Here is a 24326-nt window from a genome sequence, read left to right on the forward strand (position 1 = left end):
TTAATTTATCATGAATTCTGTGTAATTAAACCTAAAAAAAAAATAAGGCTACTAACCAAAAGCACAACTTTTTTGTATAATTTAATGTTTTTTTTTATTAAATTTTGAGTTTTAGAACAGTTTTTTGTCACAAATTTTCTTTGGGGGGCCGCAAAGGAATGCACCATACACAAGGGGGGGGGGGGCGCACGCTGAAAAAGTTTGGGAACCACTGGTCTATGGCTTGAATAAAGACATCACATTATTTCACTAAAGAAGTTTTTTTCATGTATTCAGGATTTTTTATTCATCATTCCCATTATTATAACATTTGCATGTTAAGATGACATGTTTGTGACGTTTGGATAGACCTACTGTAAACTTGGGGAATAAGGTTCATCGGTTCAGTTGTCCTATAGATATACAGTTTATTTCTGAGTAATAGATGGCATGGACTTTGTGAAGATTGACTTCGCTCATGTTGCAGGGGAAGAACAGAGAGGTAAAAACGCAGATCACAGATGCACGTTTTTATTGTCTAAAATACATTACAAAAGCAGTTGCATTACAACACATCTGGTCGATTCTTCAAGTTTCAATCAGGAATGTAGTGATAAGATTATGTCTCAAATATTTGCATTAGGAAGGTAATGCTATTAAAGGCTGGACCCCTAATAATAATTTTCTGGAATGTCAGAAGATTCAATACACTGTGTAATTTTAATATACCTGCATTTTTGCAATACACAATTGCATTCAAAAAGAGAGCAATACATAAACGGTTTTGCTGAATCTGAAAGGAAATTGTGAGCGGGCACGTCTATGAAAGACCCCAAACTCGAGAGAGTTGCACAAACACAGTACAAGAATTCAATTACAAAGCAGAAATCAAGTGGAAAGACTTGATTTCGTCCCCACTGTGGTTTATATTACCATTAAATCAAAGAATTGTTTAATTTTATTCATTCTGAAAATCACAATTAAAAATTCTTTAGCAGTACAGAGAGTACACATAACAAACTATTAACTAGTAATGTAACTAGTGTGTTGCCAGGCACAATATTTCCCTTTAATGACGAATTGTCCGGACCACGACGGCCTTCTCACCGACCCAGCACAGTGGCCAGCAGTGCCATCCTAATATACATCCCATTCTCAGCTTGTCGGAAGTAAGCAGCCCTGGGATCCGTGTCAACCTCCACACTAAAATCCAAATATATGTTTGAGATATTGCATTAAAGCTCATGTTCAGCAATAAACTTGAAAATATTTTGGTTTTGAGCATACGGTCACTAACAATTTAACAAACCTGATCTCATTGACTCTTGGGAGAGGATGCATGACCACCATCTTCCTTTTGGCTCCAGTCATGATGTGTGGTGTTAGGATGAACTGGCCAAAACACTGTCAGGAAAAGACCGCAAATAATTTATAAACGTTATAAAATTAAACAAAAAGCTCACATAGTGAATGTAACAAGATATCTGACCGCTTTGTACTCTTCTTCAGAGGCGAAACGCTCCTTCTGTATTCTTGTCATGTAGAGTACATCGGTTTCCGGAAGAGCCTCTTCAATGCTGTTAAACTCCTCCTGTGGACACAGTGGGAGAAGTTTAAACACTTAATTTAAGGGAAATAAAAGCATCTAACCATATCAGCTCCTTTATTTGACAACGCACCTGTTTAATGCCTTTGGAGGCCACAAATTCAATGATCTCGTCGGGCATGCTGAGGTTCTTCGGAGCCACGTAGCGCAAAGTGATTCTGTACTGAGTGAGAAGTCTAGCCAGAGAATGCACAGTGCGCCCATGTTTCAGGTCACCAACCATGGTAATCTGAGATGTACGCAATAAAAAAAGTCCAATTCTTAGAACAATTCATTGGCACATTTAAGCGTATATTATTTCAAAAGAGCTAATGAGATAATAGTCGGAGATGAAGATATTTTGACCAACTCACAGTCATGCCATTGACCGTGCCAAGCTCCTCTCGGATGGTGAAGACATCCAAAAGAGCCTGAGTGGGATGTTCTCCAACCCCATCACCAGCGTTGATCACCGGCCGCCGACAATGTCTTGCTGCACTCTATAAACCAGCATTAATTAATTAATTTTAATAATTTGGTACTCATCGTTTTGGATCATGAGACGTTACAGGCATAACAATAAAATATAACATAAATTTGGTTAGTATGCTTCGCACCGTGCCACATTACCACCTTGGGTGCGCATTTTTTTCAAATAATTAAACAGCCTGTCGTCAATTATTTCTTACGTAATCACTTTAAAAAACTTCCGATCTCTGGTGAAGCCAATACTGAAGTGACTTAAACTGCAATTCATCGGCTGGCTCCAAAATGAAGTCAATTCCCATAGAAGTCCATGTTAAAATGCCCAACTTTACAGTAGAAAATAATATTTACAGCCTGGCACAAAAAGTGTTTTTGGTCATTATAGCTAATTTTGCCTTTTATGACAACTGTGAGGAGGGTGAATTTTTTGTAACTCATCCGTTTAAATAATAAGCCTTAAAGTTTTGCATAATTAAGAGCGTGGCCACTTGAGTGACAGGTGAACTGCCACTGCCATCACTAGAATCCAGGTAAGCGGGCGTGGTTTCAGCAACCAGCCACATCAGCTTCACACATGGCACCGCCTACTTTAAGCTTCAAAAATGCTCTTCACAAACCTAAAGGTGACGTCACGGACACTACGTCCATATTTTTTTTACAGTCTATGGGTAAACGTATCCAATGTTATGTCTAGCCATTGATGTAATGTCATTCACCTCTACAGCTCCAGGTATGGGATGCCGCAGAACTATGACATCAGCATAGCAGCTCATGCTGTTGACAGAGTCTGCCAGAGATTCGCCCTTCTGCGTGGAGGACGTGGACTCGCTGAAATGCACCACCGTGCCACCCAAACGTTGCATGGCCGCGCTGAATGAGCTGCTGGTGCGAGTGCTCACCTCATAGAACATGGAGGCCATGACCTTACCCTGGAAGAAATTGAGCACAAGGTGGCAGACATGTAGGTCTCTTTAGCTTTTGATTAGATTTTTTTAAAATAAGCTCCAACTTGTGCTACCAAAAAAATATTTAAGTAAGTTCTAAAGTAACTTAAATGATTCGTCCATTTTCTAAAAAAAAAAATCCAGATAATTTACTCACCACCATCTCATCCAAAATGTTGATGTCTTTCTTCTCGACTGAACAATTTATGTTTTTTTGAAGAAAAACATTCCAGGATTTTTCTCATTTTAAATGGACTTTAATGGACCCCAACACTTAACAGTTTTAGTGCAGTTTAAAATTGCGGTTTCAAAGGACTCTAAACGATCCCAAACAAGGCATAAGGGTCTTATCTAGGAAACTATTGTCATTTTTGGCAAGAAAAATAAAAAAATATACACTTTTAAACCACAACTTCTCGTCTTCCTCCGGCTATGTGACGCGCCAGCATATTTTTTTTTCTTGCCAAAAATGACAATCGTTTCGCTTGGGAAAAAAAGACCCTTATGCCTCGTATGAGGTTGTTTAGAGTCCTTTGAAACTGCAATTTTAAACTGCATTAAAACTGTTAAGTGTTGGGGTCCATTAAAGTCCATTAAAATGAGAAAAACCCTGAATTGTTTTCCTTAAAAAAAAAATTCTTCTCAACTGAACAAAGAAAGACATCAACATTTTGGATGACATGGTGGTGAGTAAATTATATGGATTTTTTTTTTTTTAAGAAATTGGACTAATCCTTTTAAGATTTTGACTTTTTATTAAACAAAACATAATAATTACCATTTAAATGGTTATGATAGTCATAAGATATTAATCATAGTTGATTCCTTTTTTTTAAAACAAATTGTGTTACAACAAATCACTAAAAGTTACCTTCAAAATATCCAATGATTTCTCTTTCTGCACCAGGAGACGCAAAGTGTGTGCCACATTAAACAGATGAGACATCTGAAAATCCAACCGAGACAAAATATTATATGTAAGATACATACATACATAAAATTATCCTTTTAGACACAGAAGCTGCATTACTAAACTGGTAATGGCTTGCGTTACCTGATCCTTACTAAACTGTCGCACAGACACTATGTGCTGGCCCACCAGTGGGTGGAGCAATGGAGACGTCTGCAGGTGAGGTACAATCTGCTGCAACCCAGCCTTAGGTGACAAGATCCTGGACAAAGGAGGAGGGGGCATGGATGCATCCAATGGTGGTGCCAATTCTAAATAACAGAAGATTGGAATTAATGCTGATTGAAAATTCTACATTTTATATCAAGATGTTGCCCAAAAGCTCATTGGGATCAACCTCAATTAAAGGGCCTGGCATGCAAACAGGTCACAGAATATAAAGAAACAAACTCGCATGTTTTTGAGTTATACCTAAAGATTTACGTATTCCCATGAAAAGGAATTCAGGATTGAATCCAATTACATACAGATTAGCAGACAGAGGTCGGCAAAGCTCTGATAAAACATCACTACAAACGTCTAACCTGTATCATAAGGTGGACTTAATGAAATGTCTTCTTTATCTACTCAGATCAAATTAGAAAGTTTGAAAACATTATTAGTAATGTAACACTTCGTTTTTAATTTTATAGATTTGTAATAGAAGTTCACATTTTTTTACATTTTATATTATTATGAGATTAAAGAAATATTGTTAAGGTTATTATTTAAAAAAAATATATAATTTGAGGGCTATATATATATATATATATATATATATATATATATATATATATATATATATATATATATATATATATATATATATATATATATATATATATATATATATATATATATATATATATATATATATATATATATATATATATATATATATATATATATATATATATATATATATATATATATATATATATATATATGATAGTAAATTTGATCAAAATATATTTTAGGCATTTCAAAGAAATTAACTGCATCATTGATTCGGTTTTTCTCCAATGAAAGTAAACCTTTAAAAAGGTGAAGCCTGTACTTTACTAAAATTACATAAACTTTCATAATTTCTGCAGTGTTTGCATGCAAATTTTGGGGGAAACCCCATCCAATAAAATAAATGTTCAACGGAAGAATAGTTTTAAATAGATGTAAAACAAAACTTAATAGTTTTTATGATTTTTCAATTTGTCAATTCTTCACAATTCATTGTTTTGTTTCATTTCTGATTTTCTGAAACTTTTCATGTAAACATTGCATAGACATTACCCATCTTCTTTAGAGGTTTTATGGTGGATCTTTTGAAACCTGCATACAAAACACCCCTCACTTGAAGTATGGTAACATGCTAACTTAAACATTGATGACAGCAAACAAAACGGAAGCAATCCAGAAACAAAAAACTCAAATACAGTGATCACTTAAACACAAATGGGCTACACATCAAATCCACAGTACCTGGAGGCAGACCGGGATCAGATGCCCGGTGAATCCGGGGTGGAAGAATGAACCGTCCATCTCCGGCTGACCGGCGTGGGCTCAATGCATGGTTACGAACTGCCTCGGAAGGGAGTACGGGACGTGGTGGTCTGTCAGGAGTCAGGGCATCACTTGCACGCTGTAATAAGAGTCAACCAGGACATAGAGAGCATTAGTTAAACGTACATCAAAAGGGTTGTTTATGATGAGTTATCTTTTAGCGCATCACCTTGGGTCCTTCCTTTAACAGCTCTGTTGCTCCTGCAGGGGCCGTGGGCCATGACTTCACATCCTGACCATAACCTGGAGGTACCAACACCTTAGGATAAACAATGAAACAAAGTGGTTGTGCTGGGAAGGTCACGGAGGATACAGATTTTCTTGCCTCATCTTCCCAATAATAGACAACTTTTAGATTTGAATCCATACCTGTCCATCAATATAAGCCACCTCTCCTCTAAGCACCACCCGCATGACTTTCCCTTTAACTTTCATGCCCTCAAACGGAGTCCACTTTGACTTTGTGAACTGCATGTGCTTGGGAATCGTCCACTCTTGCTCCAAATCCACCTAAGGAGGCAAATTATTGCACTGAAATTCTCAAACGTACGACAGAAAAGCCATCGACCCTTTACACTTTTCAGCATTGCAATACCTCTACGTAGGTGTCCTCCTGAGGAGGAAGGGAGAATATTCTCCTGGGGTTTTCGTATAGCCTCTTGATGATGTCATCAACGGTAAGGCGCCCCTTACTGACGGCTGTGAGAAGCAGAGGCAGCATCGTCTCCAGACCCGGGTAACCTGGAGGTGGTTTCTCAGAGTTTTTCTCTTCTACTGAATGAGGGGCTGCAATTCAATAGAAGAAATGGAATAAACCTTTCCAGAATTTATCAAACAATGAAATTTAGACAAGGATCCTTTTCTAGAAATTAAAAGATCCTTGTTTTTTTTCTTGCCATTTTAGGCCTAATGTACTTGGGATGCATTGGCATTCTTGTACTTGTGGTACGCAGTGATTGGTTAAACCCATTATTACCATGATCTGTGGCAAAACAGTCAATGATTTCAAGATTTTCCCACAACGCCTCCATATCCTCTCGTGTACCCAGCATTGGTCGTACTTGCGCCCGACCGTCCCCAATGGTAGCCACATTATCGTCACACAGGAAGAGATGATGAGGAGCTACTTCGCACGTCACCTTGATCCCCTTTTGTTTAGCAGTTCGGATGATCAAAATCTAAAGAACAAAGCACGTTAAGTTCTTCTGGATGGAAAACATGACTAAATATAAACTACAATGTCAAATAAATCCAATTGTAGGATCATCTTGGCATGCTTACCTCTTCTTTCTTGGCAACATGGCAGATGTGAACGGATCTCTGATAAAGCTGTGCTACCATCAGTATAGCCGCCACGGTTTGTTTCTCAGCATGGGCTACGATGGGCAAATGCTTCGGCCACTTCTCAAAGTGCTGCGTAAAATTGCAAACTTGATCAATTACCTTATTCATCTGCGATTTGTCATAAAACGCACAGCATACTTTTATATTTTTAAGAAGCGTCTTGAAGTAAAGAGAAAAACGTTCCTTACCTCCATCCACAAAGAAACATTGTCCATTTTCAAAGTGGAAAATGTGTCATTCAAGTACATCTTAAGACCAGCTGTGGAACTTGCAATGGATTGAAGAAGTGTAGCGTTGTCTGATGAAGCCCCCACGAAAAGCGCATAATCGCAGCAACATCCAGCCTTGGCAAGCTACACCAGTTCAAAAAAAAAAAAAAACACGTTTAAAATGGTCATTGCTCTTAAATAACCGAACAGATCACTACTCGTGTTGACTTTACCTTCTGTGCCATAGCGAACGAGCTCGGGTCAATGATGGCCGGGTTGGTGTTTGGCATGGCACACACCATAGTGACTCCTCCAGCCAGGGCGGCAGCTGTGCCCGAGGAGAAATCCTCTTTGTAGGTGGCACCAGGCTCACGCAGGTGCACGTGGACGTCAATCAAACCTTTAAATAGAAAATAACATGAATTTATGCCTAATTTATAAAGAGACAGAACGCTTTAGTTACAGATGGGAAGGAGGCTGTAATCCAATTAAATGCGGTTCTCACCAGGCAAACAGATGAGCTTATGTGAGGTCATACTGTCCACATTTGTCTTTACACGAGGGGCGCGACCAATCTGCCTCAGTGCCTGCAACCCAAAAAAAACCATTAAAACCTTACAAGCAGTTAGGATATTAGATTTTAAATATTAAATCAAAACCCTTAGATGTACTGTATAATAAAACGCTGCATTAGTGGGAAATACATTTAAGACCTTTATAATTCAAAACGTTTTGATTAACTCTTTCCCCGCCATTGATGAGTTATTTTGTCAATTAAGAAAAAACATTTGCAGGAAAAATACCGGGATAATACCGGGATTACCCAATTTATAAAAAGTGAAGCAAATTTTTTTTTATTAATTTTACACTCCAAGTATGTTTTGATAATTGTTCTGAATCTGATTTCTAACAAAATCCCTTTACAAAAAAAGCAATTATTTTAGCTTTTTGTTGACATTTTTTTTATGTTTTTACCCATATTTAAGAGTTTATAAGCTGAGAAAAAATATAGATAGGATGAAATGTTTCTTTGTTTATGGTCTGTGTTTTCACTTGATATATTTGTATGTTTATATATTTTTAGAAGAACATTTTCCTGAAAGGCATTTAGTGAAATTTTTGGGGGGAAAATGCTGGCAGGCACACTGAAAAAAAAATGATTTTTAAGAAAAAAAAAATCTTATTTTTACTTAAAACAAGACAAAGATACAATCTAAAAATTCTTTTATTAAGATGCTTTTTCTTGATGAGCAAAACAACCAAAGAAAAAAAAAGTCTAGTTTTTGGACCAAAAATATCAAATTTAAGTGATTGTGTCCATAAAATATGCAAAAAAACCCACTAAATTCAAGAACAATTTGCTTACCCCATTGTCAAATTTTATTGCTTGTTTTATGCACAAAATCACTTAAATTTGATATTTTTGGTCTTAAAACTAGACTTATTTTCTTGGGTTGTTTTGCTCATCAAGAAAAAGCATCTTCATTTAAGAATTTTTCAGATATTTTTACTGAAAACAAGACAAAAATACTATGAAATATTTTTCTTGAAAATCATTTTTTTGCAGTGCAACTTAAAAAAAAAAAAAACTGGCCTGGTGGGGAATGAGTTAAAATGAAAAGCCATCACAAAAAAACTTTTTTTTAAAGCATTGCCTAATGATACGGTTTAGGCACAATAATAGCAAAAGGCAAGTATGGACGCTCACCTTAACAAAAAGCTTAGTGCACTTGATGTCAGTGATGAGAGGTACAGAGTAGTCGATGGCCATTCGTCGTGTGCGGTAACCTTTGGTCACAAAGGAAGACAAACGTCTTCCACCGGAGTTCCTCAAGGACAGATTGATGACCAAGTCGAAATGGTTCTCCTCCAGATAATCCATTATGTTCCTCTGCTTGTCTTTGTTTGGATAGTCACTCTCCTCTTCGAAAGGCCACTCCACGGCCATCACCTGCTCGGAAAGATAAAACAGCGAGGCATCATGTGCATGCTTCCTAAATTAAGGCTATATTTTAGGATGGAGCCAATGAGTCATGCAACTGTATGTAATTCCACTGTACCTTGACTCCATGTTCAGTGTAAAAGTCAGCGGTGCCCAAACTGGCATACAAGTTATAACCAAGAGTCTCCAGAGTCTTGATTGTGGGCAGTAGTTCACTCTTGGCCTAAAAACAAGCCAGAGACTCATTTTAATACATGACATGCAACACAATGAACCACAAAAAAATTGGAAGGCGAGATGTTTATACCTTGAAACTACCGATGGAAAGAAGAATATTCTTTTTGGGAATTTTGAAGCCAGTGCTGATTATTGCTTTTAGGTAGGCCTCATATCTGTTCTCTCCAAAGCACGCCACTTCTCCAGTGCTGGCCATCTCGACACCCAAAACCACATCTGCTCCAGCCAGCCGTGAGAAGGAAAACTGAGGAACCTGAAGGCACAGATGTAGATTTTGATTGAGACGGTTCACAGTTACAGATATACAATTAAAAATAAGAAAAAAAAGTTACAGACCTTAACTCCCACAATTCCATTTCCATTCATCAACCCAACATCCTCAACTTCCTCTCCCATTATGACTCTTGTTGCCAAGGCAACAAGATCAACACCAAGCGTTTTGGACACGAAGGGGAAGGAGCGTGAGACTCGAACGTTGCATTCGATCACCTTCAGCTGGTCATCCTGATAACAAAGCAGCAAAATGCACTTATAGGTGCAAATATTCGAAAAACATACTCGTAAATGTATTTTTGACCAAATTGATAAACGCACCTTGGCAATCAGCTGCAAGTTAAAGGGTCCGGTAACCTGAAGCTCCTGGCCGATAGCGTGAACGATCATCTTAATGCGTTCCATGGTTTTCTGGTTGATGTCCTGAGGAGGGGTCACAAGCGTGGCATCTCCAGAATGCACGCCAGCGTTTTCCACATGCTCACATACAGCGATGGCGATGACCGCTCCATCACAAGCAACAGCGTCCACATCTATTTCCTGTTGGGATCACATTGCAACTTTTGTAAACATTGTCCATAGACAGCTTGGCATGAAAGATTTAAAGCATTATTCATGTATTTAGCACACTAGTTACACATGAACATTCAATACTTGTAACTTGGGTTTAAAGGGATAGTTCACCCAAAAATGAAAATTACCCTATGACTTACTCACTCTCAAAGTATATAATTGATTGTGTTTGTCTGCAAAAAGATAGTTATATTAGAAAATTTAGTCATTTTGATGTTTCATTGATAAAAGCCTTTGTACCATAAGTCAATAGACAGCAACCAGAAATAAACCAATCCTAAATTCCAAGAGAAAATGACCTGTTCAAACCAGAATTGCTTCACCTTGTGCCAAATTCAGTAACACTGCATTTTCAATTGTATGGCACAGTAACCAACTCCTACCTCTCCCATGTATTTACAATGGTTAATTGGAATTGCCTAAGGGAGGAACACATTTCACCAAACGCTAGCATTGACTTGCCTTGGCCTCCTGAATAAATTTGGAGATGACGACAGGATGTTCCTTAGACAAAGCCGCAGCGCTTCCCAGGTACTTTTCCAGTTCACTGTCAGAAAAAGCCACGTTCATAGCAGCTCCGCTGAGAACATACGATGGTCTCACCAAGCAGGGATATCCCACCGTCGCACAGAAACCCATGGCAGACTACAACAGAGAAAAGCTACATTCATCATGTGATCCCAAAATGGCAACCATAATGAGGGCGACATATCCTTACGCAGAATGAAACTAAGACAGGAGTTTACCTCAGTATCAGACAGCTCTTTCCATCTGGGCTGACTGATTCCTATTGTGTCCAACATCCTGGAGAACTTAAAGCGGTTCTCCGCAGAATCAATGAAGTCGGGTGAAGTGCCCAAGATCCTACACTGCTGTCTGTGCAGAGCCATGGCGATGTTGTTAGGCAGCTGTCCACCCATGGACAAGATCACACCCTCTGGGTTCTCCATCTCATAGATGTCCATCACAACCTGCCGTTAAAAAGTCATGCATTTAACCCATCCCGCACTGCAAGTCAATCAAACACACGTGGAGCAGTAGGCAGGTTGCTTAAAGGCACCTCAGCGACTCGCAACCTGCCTCTTATAAGCATTATAATATACAGACAGTATTTTAGCAATCTTGACTCTAATGCTTTAAAAGGACACTCCACTTTTTTTAATATGCTAATTTTCCAGCTCCCCTAGAGTTAAACATTTGATTCTTACCGTTTTGGAATCCATTCAGCTGATCTCCGGGTCTGGCGCTACCACTTTTAGCATAGCTTAGCATAATCCATTGAATCTGATTAGACCATTAGCATAACGCTAAAAAATAACCAAATTGTTTCGTTTTTTTCCCATTTAAAACTTGACTCTTCTGTAGTTACATCATGTACGAAAATCGACGGGAAATTAAAAGTTGTGATTTTCTAGGCCGATACTCTCATTCTGGCGTAATAATCAAGGTTTGCTGCCGTAACATGGCTGCAGGAGGCGCAATGATATACATAGTGCCTGAAAATAGTCCCCTGCTATTGTAAGATACTAAGGGAACTACTTTCGGCTGCTGCGTATTTTCCTTGCACCTCCTGCAGCCATGTTACAGCAGGAAAGTCCTTGATTATTACGCTAGAATGAGAGTATAGTTCCTAGTCATATTAGACTAAAAAATCGTAACTTTTAATTTTCTGTCTGTCTTAGTACACAATGTAACTACAGAAGAGTCAAGTTTAAATAGGAAAAATATCGAAACTCTTTGGTTATTTTTTTTAGCACGATGCTAACGGTCTAATCAGATTCAATGGATTATGCCAAGCTATGCTAAAAGTGGTAGCGCCAGACCCAGAGATCAGCTGAATGGATTTCAAAACGGTAAAAATGCTTAACTCTTGAGGAGCTGAAAAATTAGCATATTTTGAAAAAAGTGGAGTGTCCCTTTAAATTCGACTTCTTACCTCAAAAGAGATCTCATCGAAGTAGAGTCTATCGCACATATCATAATCTGTGCTCACGGTTTCTGGATTATAATTCACCATAATCGTCTTGTATCCCATCTAGGAAAGAGTTTACAAGGCCAAATTAAGTAATATACTTCTAATCATATTTTACTCATATTTTTAGGGAAATTGCTCACCTTCCTCAGCTCCATAATACATCCGACAGCGCACCAATCAAACTCCACGCTGCTTCCGATACGGTAAACCCCGGAGCCGAGTACCATAACATGGGGCTCTTCGAAGACCACGTCGCTTTCCGAGCCATGATAGGTCAAGTACAGATAATTGGTTTGGGCAGGCCACTCGGCAGCCACCGTGTCAATCTGTTTGACCACAGGAAGGATCTTCCAGTCCCGCCTCATCTTCCTCACAGCCAGCTCAGTGCTATGGACAGATCAAAGGTAGCCATTTACTTGAAGTGCCCATGGTCACAATGCATCGCTCTCTAATCGACACAAAGTCTACCACATACTACACAGGAAACAATGTGTCTTGATACCTTTGGACAGCTTGGGCAATCTGTTTGTCCGAAAAGCCAAGCTGCTTGGCTTTCCTCATCATTTCCAGGGGCATATCGCTCTCGTCCCGGTTATACATCTGGAGACGCTTCTCGTGGTCCGTGATGTTTTTCATCTTGTGGAGAAACCAGTGGTCTATTTTGGTGAGCTCATAGAGACGCTCAATAGTATAGCCAGCATGCAGGGCCGCAGCCAGAACAAAGATGCGCTTGTCTGTGGGTGTTTGTAGCTCCTGAGAATCGAGACAAAATTTGAATGTACTTAAAACTCTGCATTAGCAAGATGACAGATGTCGTCCAAGTTAAGTACAAACCTCTTCAGAGACTGGTTTAATGGTGTGGTCAAACCCTACGCAGTTCTCGTCGACCATTCTCAAAGCTTTCTGGAAGGCTTCTTCGAAGCTGCGACCAATCGCCATTACTTCTCCTGGAATGAAAGTGAATGAGATTAAATCCAATGCGATTAATACATGATCAAAGCTTCTATATTCGACACGGGAAGCTCACCGACGCTCTTCATGGAACTGCCGATTTTGGTGCTGACCCTGAGGAACTTGCTGAGATCCCAGCGGGGAACCTTCACCACGCAGTAATCCAAACTGGGCTCAAAGTTGGCTGTTGTGGAATTAGTCACAGAATTCCTGGAAAAGAGTCCAATTTAAGCAACTCCGAAAGAAGAGAGGGGTACATATCTACCTATTTTTATGGATAAAACTCACCTGAGGACAGGCAAAGGTATTCCCAATCCGAGTTTAGCTGCCACATAGGCCAGCGGGTAACCTGTGGCTTTACTGGCCAACGCGGAGCTTCGTGAGAGACGAGCGTTGACTTCAATGATGTAGTACTGTCGGACACAAAGTATGGGATTACTACCACTTCTGGAGTATGAAATATTTTTGAATATTTATGGATAAACGTACCTGCTCAGATTCTGGATTTAAGGCGTACTGAATGTTGCACTCTCCCACAATGCCCAAGTGGCGAATAACTTTGATGGCCGTGTTTCTCAGCATATTGTATTCGTAGTCGTTCAGTGTCTGACTTGGGGCGACCACTATAGACTCCCCAGTGTGGATTCCTAGTGGATCTATATTCTCCATGTTACAAACCTAAATACACAAAGCATGAAATTGGCTTATGAAAAACTGCGTACGTATATACGCTTGTTTGAATCCCAAAGAAAACTTTGGATAACCAAAAGGCACGTTTCATACCGTCACACAGTTGTCGTAGGCATCCCGCACCACTTCATACTCGATTTCCTTCCACCCTTTAAGTGATTTATCCACAAGGACTTGTGACGTGTGAGCAAAGGCCTGCGTGACCAGCGTTGTCATCTCCTCTTTATTATTAGCAAAACCTGAACCCAGTCCACCTAATGCAAACGCAGAACGGACCAGGACAGGATAGCCAATTCGTTCCGCTGCAGCCAGTGCCTAGAAACAGCAAATCACACAAATCAGACTAGTGGTTCCCCTATATTTGGTAGACTGTTACACAGCACCAATTTTTGTATAATTTTGATGTTGTATTTGGAGAAGGACTAACATGCTCTACGGACATGGCCGCCTCACTGGGAGCGACATGCTCGCCGATTTCCTCCATCTTTTCTACGAAGATCTTCCGATCTTCAGTCATCTCTATGGAGGCTACTTGGGTTCCAAGCACACGCACTTTGTACTTCTCCAGCACTCCCTGTTTGGTGAGCTCCACGCCACAGTTTAGTGCCGTCTGCCCTCCGAATGTGAGCAAAACACCATCTGGACGCTCATTCTTTATCACCTGTTTAGAAGACAGAATAGGGTAAACATCGTACCATAGATTTGGTAGCGACAAACTAAACACAACCAACCAAATATTTACAAGTGAACGCCAATGTTCATAAGCTGTAAGCGGAGCACATTCAAGGTCACTCATGCTTTCTTTTACCTGTATGACATACTCTGGTGTTAATGGGAGGAAGTAGACTTTGTCTGCCAGACCTTTTGAGGTTTGCACCGTGGCAATGTTTGGGTTAATGAGAACAGTCTGAATGTTCTCTTCCTTTAGAGCTTTTATAGCCTGAAATGAGTATAACACATGAAAAATGTATCAGTCTTTATTTGTACTCAATGAAGTTAGCCGCAGTGAATCCTCGCTCACCTGAGATCCAGAATAGTCAAACTCTCCCGCCTGTCCAATAGAAAGCCCCCCTGAACCTAGAATTAAAACTTTACGAGGTCGTACAAACTCTTCTGGTTTAGGAGATCCAGGGAACGTCAGATGCTCGGTCAGTCTTTCCTTAACTGTTTATAAAGATATTCATGTCAATTATTCAAGTCAACATCAAGACTATATTAAATGTTCTCGATGGATAAAACAAAATTTTTTGATGTTGGACAGACACATCTCTAAAAAGCAAGAAGCTCACCTGATTTCCCAACTTTGCCTTCTTTAACATCTTTAACTGTATCCAGAAAGACATCAAAGAGGCTGACTAGGTCTGCAGGCCCAGCCATGTGTTCAGGATGGAACTGCACACTGAAATTTGTGCAGAACATAGACGTAAACGTAAGGATCTACTAGGGCTGTAACGATTAATTGTGCAAATGCACACTCTCTCAATGAATGAATTTTAATGAATTACAGTAAAATCCCGGCACATCCCAAAGCCAGAGGGCGCTCTCATGCAGAAACTCCATGAGTACAATTACAAACACTATTCCAGGAAATGTTTACAAGAATATTTATAATCGCTGTTCTTCAAATTGTTTTTAGGTACTTTCATGATAATAAAGAAGATTTTGAATCATTTTGTTTAATGAGTGTTGCTTTTTTAATTCAGCTGATCCCCGGTCTGGCACTACCACTTTTAGCATAGCTTAGCACAATCCATAAAATCTGATTAGACCATTAGCATCGCGCTAAAAAATAACCAGAGAGTTTCAATATTTTTCTTATTTAAAACTTGACTCTTCTGTAGTTACATCGTGTACGAAGACCGACGGAAAATTAGAAGTTGCGATTTTCTAGGCAGATATAGCTAGGAACTAGGGCTGCACGATTTGGGTATTTTTTCCCATCGCGGTTATTGATGCTAATATTGCGATGTGCGATTGCGATTATACTAAGTTGTATCATGAGTCAACTTGATGGGTTTTAAGGAAAGTCCACACACAGTTTAGCTAAAAATGTATTTGTAAAACTAGAAATGTTTTCGTATTGCCACGTGATGTAGCAACTGCTCAGTGTCAGTAATCCTAAATCCAAAATACCGCCATACAACAGACATCGTTTTTTTTTTAGCTACCAGATCACTTTCAACCTCCTCTGCATCCATCTTCGCTCTGGTATAAGTGACGACGCACACCACACACGTGCATGCCACACGTGCACTGCCTTTTTTGTTAGTTTTTCTTTCTTTTTTTAAACAGCAAGGAAAATCATCAAACTGTTATCAGAAAGTTTGTGTTAACAAGTCCACACATTTATTTATTTAATATAATTGCAACATTTTGCTGTCATATAATCGCACAGGCTGAAATCGCGATTGCGATTGCGATGCGATTAATTGTGCAGCACTACTAGGAACTATACTCTCATTCTGGCGTAATAATCAATGACTTTGCTGCTGTAACATGGCTGCAGCAGGTGTAGTGATATTAAACACTGATAGAAAATAGTCCCCTGCAATAAAAAGTTACTAAGAGGTCTATTTTCAGGCCTGCGTAATATCATTGCGGCTCCTGGAGCCATGTTACGACGGCAAAGTCCTTGATTATTATGCCAGAATGAGAGTATAGTCCTAGCCAAGGATCTGCCTAGAAAATCTCAAATTTTAATTTTCTGTTTGTCTTAGTACACAATGTAACTACAGAAGAGTCAAGTTTTAAATAGGAAAAATATCCAAACTCTTTGACTATTTTTATCACGATGCTAATGGTCTAATCAGATTCAATGGATTGTGCTAAACTATGCTAAAAGTGCTAGCGCCAGACCCGGAGATCAGCTGAATGGATTCAAAAACGGTAAAAAATCTAATGTTTAACTCTAGGGGAGCTGGAAAATTAGCATATTTTCAAAAAAGTGGAGCGTCCCTTGAACAAACATTTACGAATCTTTTTTCGAATCATTGGTTCGGAGCTTGTTTCAAACTGTTTAAAGTCACGTGATTATAGTAAACGAGGCTTCATTACGTCATAACGGTTTCGAAAATCCGACGATTCACCACTAGGGGTGGTTGATCACAAATGACCAGTGTAGGTGAATTCGGTTCAGTTTTATTGTAAAAGTTTGTAAAACATTCGATCCTTCTGACTAATAACACTACCATTTTGTCTACTTTTTGTTTATGATTTAAATAACAAAAAATGTGCATAATTAAAAAGGGAGTTCGTATTAATTATTTGTTTGCCATAAATAAAACTAAAAACACAGAATACACCTTTTATTTATGTCTTATTTAAATTAAATAATTTATTTTCTTAAAAACATATTTTTTAGCACAATCTTGCTATTATTTTGTAAAAAAAGTGTAAAATGTTTGGACAGATCTGGCTGCTTTTACACTATTTTGACCAGCAGGTGTCGCCAGCGTGTATGGTGTTTCGAACGCTTCGAAAAACTGAATCAATTTACGAAGCATTTTCGAAAAGCTTTGTTTCTCCCATCACTACTTGCCAGCTTTTTTTTCAGTTGCCAGCCAGCACCAACATTTAAAAAATTTTCACAAGAGTTTAAATCTCTTTAAATATATAGACGAATTCATTGGACACATGTGCGTTAACGTGGTTAAGAGTCTGGTCAGAACTTTACTCAAAATTTTTAATGGTCTGACTAGTTGCTAAACTGAACTCTTAAACAAATACCTCGTTGAAAATAACAAATGTTTTGGTTTCCTAGGTAATCTACGTGTTGTTTATTTTGCATGTTATATAAATAAACTACTTTATTTTATTTGTTGTTATTTATTCTTAGCGGAGTTTACCGGAAGTAACGTGTTGATCACGAAAGCCGCTTGTTTATGTTGTTACTGCTGAAACCGTTTATGAACATACAATACATCAAATAAAAAATAAGAGCAACCTGAAGAGTGGTTTGTGGTTATGAACGATGCCTTCGCTGGTTTGGTCATTGGCATTGGTGAAGAGCACGTCCCAGTCTTCTGGAAGAGTCTTGGGATCCACAGCAAAGCCATGATTCTGAGAGGTGATGTAACATCGGTTTGTTCCTTTATGAATGCAGGGCTGGTTATGACCCCGATTACCATATCTAAAACACAGGAGAGCAAACAATGAAGAACCTGCTCTACTTTTGATTTACGATTATAAGAGACAGACATAACAAACATGAGAATCTGGATCAAGTCCCGCTGACTTCACGCTTCTGAAGAAAGCTGCCACCTCATCTGGCCTTGAGCACAAGCAAACAAGGCAACTATCCCAGGACTCTTACAAAAACACAGCAGCTTATGCCAGGACCAGAGTAATGTAGTGTCTACAGGCTAGACTGCTGAACTCAGCATAAACTAGATTTCACACCATGTTTCTCTTTTTGTGAAAACTGAAAGGCATGGGAAGGCCAATGAACCAACATTTTGTTTCTCTACATACTCAATAATCCACTGTAACCTGTTTATCTCAAATACCTTACACTGCAAGAAATCTGCTCTTACTCAATACCTTTATCTTGTGTTTTGAACAAAAATCCTTAAACAAGATAATCTGGAAATACAAATTTGAACAAGATATTTGAGACCTGCGAATGTATATTGAACACAAGTTTACAGTTTTCCTCATTTTGAGAACAAACTTACTGTAACCGGATAGTTCACCCAAAATTGAAATTTCTGTAATCATTAACTTACCCTCATGTCGTTTTAAACTTGTTTAAATTATAAAAAAATATTATATTATATTATATTATATTATATTATATTATATTATATTATATTATATTATATTATATTATATTATATTATATTATATTATATTATATATATATATATATATATATATATATATATATATATATAAAAAATTTTAAAACTCTAGTCATTCAACGGCTCCAGACTAACTTTTTTGTTATTAGGAGCACTGTAGCCCCTGACTGAAAATTTTAGGAGCACCAGCTGAAAATTTAGGGCACACCTTGACTCAGCCTGCAAGCAATTATTCACATTTTCCCAAAATAACTGCATTACTGAAAAATACTAAATAGACTTAACTTTATGCAGTTGCTGCACATGTCATTATGCACAATTGATGAAACTTTCAGAATAGAAAGTTATGGACCAAATAATAATACAAAATTATTAGAACAACAACAACAACAACAAAAAAGTTACAGATTACAGCTTTAATAAAATAAAAAAAATCAAATAAATGTCCAAAAACAAGTTTTGAGGAGCATTTGCATTTAACTCCTCTTCAACATCAAATATGTGGATAAAGGCATGCAACAGGAACAGATTGCTTACTTCATTTTGTATGTCTTTGCACCAATGACCAAAGACAGCAGCTGATGGCCCAGACAAATTCCAAAGACAGGTTTGGGCTTTTCCACACACACAACTTTCCGTATATTCTGGATCGTCTCCTTACAGTACTCAGGATTTCCAGGCCCATTACTGATAAAGAGTCCATCAAAGTCTAGTAAAAGACAAACTGTATTAGTATATAGTCTGCAATGGTTTTATTGGTAAGAAATGAATAATAAAAAAAATACTGCAACATGTGGAGTACAGTATATGGTTCACCATTGACATCCAGCGGATGATCCCAAGGAACCAAGGTGACCCGGGCTCCTCTTTGGCAAAGGCAACGAATCTGGTTGTACTTTATACCACAATCTATGGCAGTGATTTTCACTGTACCTTCTGGATTAAAAACCCTTGGTTCCTTTTGAATCAAAAATAAAAACAGTTAACTGTCAGAAAATCAATTAATAAAAGTAAAAACAGAGCTAGACACTTACTTTCATGGAAACTTCTTTAACAAGGTTTCTAGTGTCCGGATTTTCAAATGGAATGTCAGATGCTGAAGTTCCTTCCACCACAAGTTTTCCCAGCATGGTTCCCTTTTCTCTGATTTTTTTGGTCAAGCGACGAGTGTCAACGCCTATTATTCACCAGGGGAAAAAAGTGTAGGATTTCAGATTAGCATTAACGCTCATAATCAAACATTTATTGTATAGAATTGACCTGCACCGACTGACCTTCTAGTCCCGGGATGCCCTGCTCTTTAAGCCACTGATCCAGAGACTTGGCTGAGCTCCAGTGACTGGGATTTTCAGAAACCTCTCCCACAATGAGAGCAGCAGCATGGATTTTGGACGATTCAAACCACTGGAGGATCACAGATAGCAAAAGCATTTATCAAAGTTTTCTGACCAGTGTGGTAGATGCATTATGTACTTCACACATATTAAAAAAAACACCTTGCTGAGTCCAAACTCTCCATCTTCATCAGCAGGAATGCCGTAATTGCCAATTAGTGGGTATGTCAGAGTAAGGATTTGAGACTTGTATGATGGATCCGTTAGAGCTTCAGGATAACCCACCATTCCTGTCTGGAAAACTGAGAACACACACACAATATATGACATGGTATGATGATTGGGGTCAGTGTGAACATGAAATTTAGTGGGGAAATATGGGTCAGAGATCTTTTAAATGGGTACATAACTTTATAAATAAATATACCTGTTTTTACTAATGGTTTTATGATTTTACACAATTTTCTGTAACAAAGATGAGTATTTATATTACTTTTCTCTCTCTATATATATATATATATATATATAATCTTGGTTTTCACAGTACATATTCATCTAGTTTGTTCTGTACTACCAAAAATGACTTTCTCCGTATTTTTGTTTTGTTTTCAGTAGAAATATCTAAAAATTCTTAAATAATAATGTATTTTCTTGATGAGCAAATGACCTAAGCAAAATAAGTCTAGTTTTTAGACAAAACGTATCAAATTTAAGTGCATTTTTGCTTACAAGAAAAATTTAGCAAGACAATTCTTATTACATTGGCAGATTTTTTTTTTTTTTTTGCTTGTTTTAAGCACAAATTCTCTTAAATTTGATATGTTTTGTCTAAAAACTATATTTATTTTCTTGGGTCGTTTTGCTCATCAAGAAAATACATCTTTATTAAAGCAACACCAAAGAGTTTTTTTTTTTCTTAAAATAACATTTTCAAAAAAGTTTCAGTGGTTCATCCACTCAAAACCGGGTGAATGGCACTTTCACATTCACTTTGCAGCCCTCTATCGGCCAAAACCGCACTAAAGAAGTTTCCAAACGTCGGGTAGTTGTCCTGTTGTTCGAGTGAAAACTACAAAAACTTGCTTTACGGCAGACCTACAATCTAATCAGAGCCAGCTATACTGCAGTATTTACGACAGTGCTAATGAACAATTACGCATCTAACCTGTAGGGGGAGCAAAGAGCAATAACTCTTTAGTGTTGCTTTAAATAATTTTTTTGATATTTCTATCGAAAACGAGACAAAAATACTAAGTAAGAAAGTCATTTTTTGCAGTGTGTCCCATATGATGAGCAAAACGACCCAAGAAAATACTAGTTTTTAGACAAAAAAAATTAAGTGATTTTGTGCATGAAACAAGCAAAAAAAATCTGCCAATGGGGTAAGCAAAAAAATCTTGAACATTTTTCTTTGACACTAAATTCAAGAAGAATTCTTGAAAAATTTTCTAACCCCATTGGCAGATTTTTTTTTGCTTGTTTTATGCACAAAATCACTTAAATTATATATTTTTGGTCTTATTTTCTTGGGTGGTTTTGCTCATCAAGAAAAAACAACTTAAGTATTTTTAGATATTTTAATTGTATATTTCTAATTTGAAAACAAGACAAAAATACTAAAAAAATTTTTTTTTTGAAAATAATTTTTTGCAGTGTAATGCATGTTTGCACTGCAAAAAAAGACTTTCTTACATAGTATTTTTATCTTGGTTCTTTGTAGTACAAATATCTAAAATTTCTTACATCAAGATGTTTTTTCTTGATGAGCGAAATAACCTAAAAAATAAGTATAGTTTTTAGACAAAAAAAAATAAACAATTTAAGTAAATTCAGGCTTAAAACAAGCAAAAAAATCTGCCAGTGGAGTAAGAAGATTTTTATTGAATTAAGTGTTTAAAAAAAAGTTATCTTAAAGATTTTTTTTCTTACCCCATTGGCAGATATTTTTGCTTGTTTAAGCACAAATTCACTTAAATTTTATATTTTTTGTCTAAGAACTAGACTTATTTTCTCATCAAGAAAATACATCTTAATTCAAGATTTGTTAGTTATTTGTACTGAAAACGAGACAAAAATACTTATATTTTTGCAGTGTGTATGTACATTATGATTGTGATACATGTTGGCATTTTGCACATTTGTAAATTCTGTCCATCCTATACAGTCTTTACAAAGATTTATTTTATTTACACTATATTGTCAATCTGTTCTTTACCATGACCAATTTATATATATAATGAAATACATTTTTATTTAAATCTAGATGCAAACTATATGGTTTGCTACAAAATGTAAAAAAACATTCTGTAAAAATGTACTTTAATATTGACAAAGTAAGGTCCTGTCAAAAATTTAAATCAATGTAAAATCAATGAATGACATCACACCGATGCACCCAATCCCATAATCAGATTGGAAACCTTTGGCCTGGATTTTAAAGACAGGGTCACATATGAGACAACACAAACAGGAGTATGGGAATTATGTAGAGATCTACTGGGAATAAGAACTTTTTTAACATACTCGAAATAAAGGGGGTTATAAACAGATTCGTATGTAGGCAAAATTAACATTTATATTTTTGTTCTTCCTCTTCTTCTTTAAGTCAACATATAAAAAAAAAGTTATGCGAGTGCTAGTCTATTTTAGGAAAATTAACCATGTTTTTATAGCAAATGTGAAGTAAGCATGGTTTTGGCATATTGATTTCTATTTGTATTACCACAGTTTAACAACAAATATCACAGTTAAACTATGGTAAGCCTACTTTACTGAAAAAGTGGTAAAATGTGGTTAATATGGTTTTGCTACAAATAAAACCAAAATAATACGTATACCATAAAAACGTTAATTTCATAAAGGGTGTAACACTTAATAAAATAAGGTTACAATTTGTTGCATCATTCCAGATTGAAGTGATAAATCTAATAAACTTTAACCTAGATAAACTGCCAATAGTCGAGGAAAAAACGTGTGTTTACAAGTTAACCATCCCCTCTGCCAAGTTGGTGAGTAATTTGTTCTGAACAATTGCGAACAAGATGTCCTTGGGTGGTGTCTGGTGACGATGCCTACTAGCAAGTGTTCACTTTTAAATATTTAAGCGCGCGCACACACCCACGTGTAACATCCTGTCGCTACGCAGTTATAAGTTTAGCAGGATCGAGCACAGGACCATTTCGCAAGAAGAAGAGGAAGATGCAGAACAAAAAACAAATCAAAGGATCGGATTGATACACTTTGAATACATTCGCTTTGAAGCCACTAGTGAAGTGATTTAACTTACCAACTTCACCAGACACAGAGGCAACGGCGCCAAACAGCCTGCCATTAAATGTCGTCCCATCCTCCAAAACTAAAGATGCCGTTTTAACCAACATGTTTGCTCGTTAGCACTACTAAAGCTTAAACGTTACCACGGAACTCGATCTATATAGCATAAACTATAAGAAGCGAACTGGATGAGCCGTGGAGCGAGCGCGCGTACTTGCCGGTGTGCCCACGTGAGAACCACGCTGCTCTCCGAGATGATCAAAAGGATGCGAATATCGTTGATTAAATGCAAATAAACGCGATATCAGCGCGGGTCAGAGACCACAGTGACCCGATGAAGATGGCGTTTATCGATCAATAGCGATGTTTTATGTTGGTTAAAGGCCGCGCGACGTGTGGTTATAGGAAAAAGGTCCACGCTCTGCTCCAGCCACAGCAGCGTGGAGCCGAGGTGCTAAACTGCACTTGCTTTTATACGAGCTAGCAAAGGCACGTCATATAAAGGAGGAGACAACGTGAAATATGTGGATTTCATTCAGTAAAAAGGAGAAGGCGTACATTTACGGCAGAAATAACAATAGTAATTCTAATGGTTTTGATTTAAAAAAAACCTACTATTATGAAGCATCAGATGTTACGATTTAAACCATTACAACATTATGTTTGTGTTCACATTTTTTATTTTGAAGATAATGATTAAAAACTTCTTAAAGGGATAGTTCACCCAAACCTTTTAAAAACCTGTATACATTTCTTTGTTCTGAAAAGACATTTTGTGGAATTTTTGTGACCAAACTGATCAGAAGCACCATTTAATTCCATTGTATCTCTTTTTTATACTATAGAAGTCAATGGTGCTTCTGATCGGGTTTGTTACAAACATTCCTCAAAATATCTTCCTTTGTGTTCATCAGATGAAATACATGTATACAGGTTTGTATTTACTTGAGTATGTTTTTCATCAATACAACCCAACACATTACCAAAGGTCCACAGAGGCCATGAGTTTCCATTAAAACCAGTACAACTCACATTATAAATCTTTTAGAATTTCTTGCAATGGTTTCTATTGTTTTATAACAGAATTTTGTTGGTTTTACACGTGACATACAAAGATAAAGTTAAAATCAAGTATGAATGAATCCTTATGCATGAAGAGGTTTGTTTTATACAATATGTAGTACGAAAAATGACAAAAAACACACCACAGAGAATTTTTTGATTTA

The 24326-nt window shown here is 37.4% G+C and overlaps 1 protein-coding gene across 2 annotated transcripts; it reads right to left on the bottom strand.

The window, feature by feature from the left end:
• Nucleotides 1-494: 494 nt before the first annotated feature.
• Nucleotides 495-23553, bottom strand: cad (carbamoyl-phosphate synthetase 2, aspartate transcarbamylase, and dihydroorotase). 2 transcript variants are annotated; one of them, XM_065256189.2, is made up of 45 exons: nucleotides 23114-23553; nucleotides 19990-20129; nucleotides 19768-19897; nucleotides 19528-19670; nucleotides 19310-19451; nucleotides 19031-19202; nucleotides 17638-17823; nucleotides 14984-15093; nucleotides 14716-14858; nucleotides 14503-14634; nucleotides 14122-14355; nucleotides 13788-14009; nucleotides 13494-13682; nucleotides 13293-13417; nucleotides 13081-13214; nucleotides 12888-13000; nucleotides 12556-12806; nucleotides 12194-12440; nucleotides 12015-12113; nucleotides 10825-11049; nucleotides 10541-10723; nucleotides 9827-10045; nucleotides 9569-9736; nucleotides 9303-9485; nucleotides 9114-9218; nucleotides 8762-9004; nucleotides 7559-7640; nucleotides 7287-7453; nucleotides 7033-7197; nucleotides 6782-6913; nucleotides 6477-6678; nucleotides 6096-6286; nucleotides 5870-6010; nucleotides 5670-5759; nucleotides 5420-5579; nucleotides 5231-5269; nucleotides 4489-4527; nucleotides 4049-4215; nucleotides 3866-3940; nucleotides 2767-2979; nucleotides 1939-2064; nucleotides 1659-1814; nucleotides 1469-1570; nucleotides 1289-1383; nucleotides 495-1182 (listed from the first exon to the last, which is right to left on the bottom strand). In XM_065256189.2, the coding sequence occupies exons 1-45, from the start codon at nucleotides 23205-23207 to the stop codon at nucleotides 1083-1085; spliced, it is 6774 nt and encodes a 2257-aa protein (XP_065112261.2). In that variant the 5' UTR covers nucleotides 23208-23553; the 3' UTR covers nucleotides 495-1082. The 2 variants fall into 2 exon arrangements, with proteins under 2 accessions (XP_065112261.2, XP_065112262.2); XM_065256190.2 differs by lacking the exons at nucleotides 4489-4527; nucleotides 5231-5269 and having other exon boundaries at nucleotides 23114-23552.
• Nucleotides 23554-24326: the final 773 nt, after the last annotated feature.

This window comes from Paramisgurnus dabryanus, chromosome 12 (genome assembly GCF_030506205.2).
Source record: "Paramisgurnus dabryanus chromosome 12, PD_genome_1.1, whole genome shotgun sequence".
NCBI classification, from domain to species: Eukaryota; Metazoa; Chordata; class Actinopteri; order Cypriniformes; family Cobitidae; genus Paramisgurnus; species Paramisgurnus dabryanus.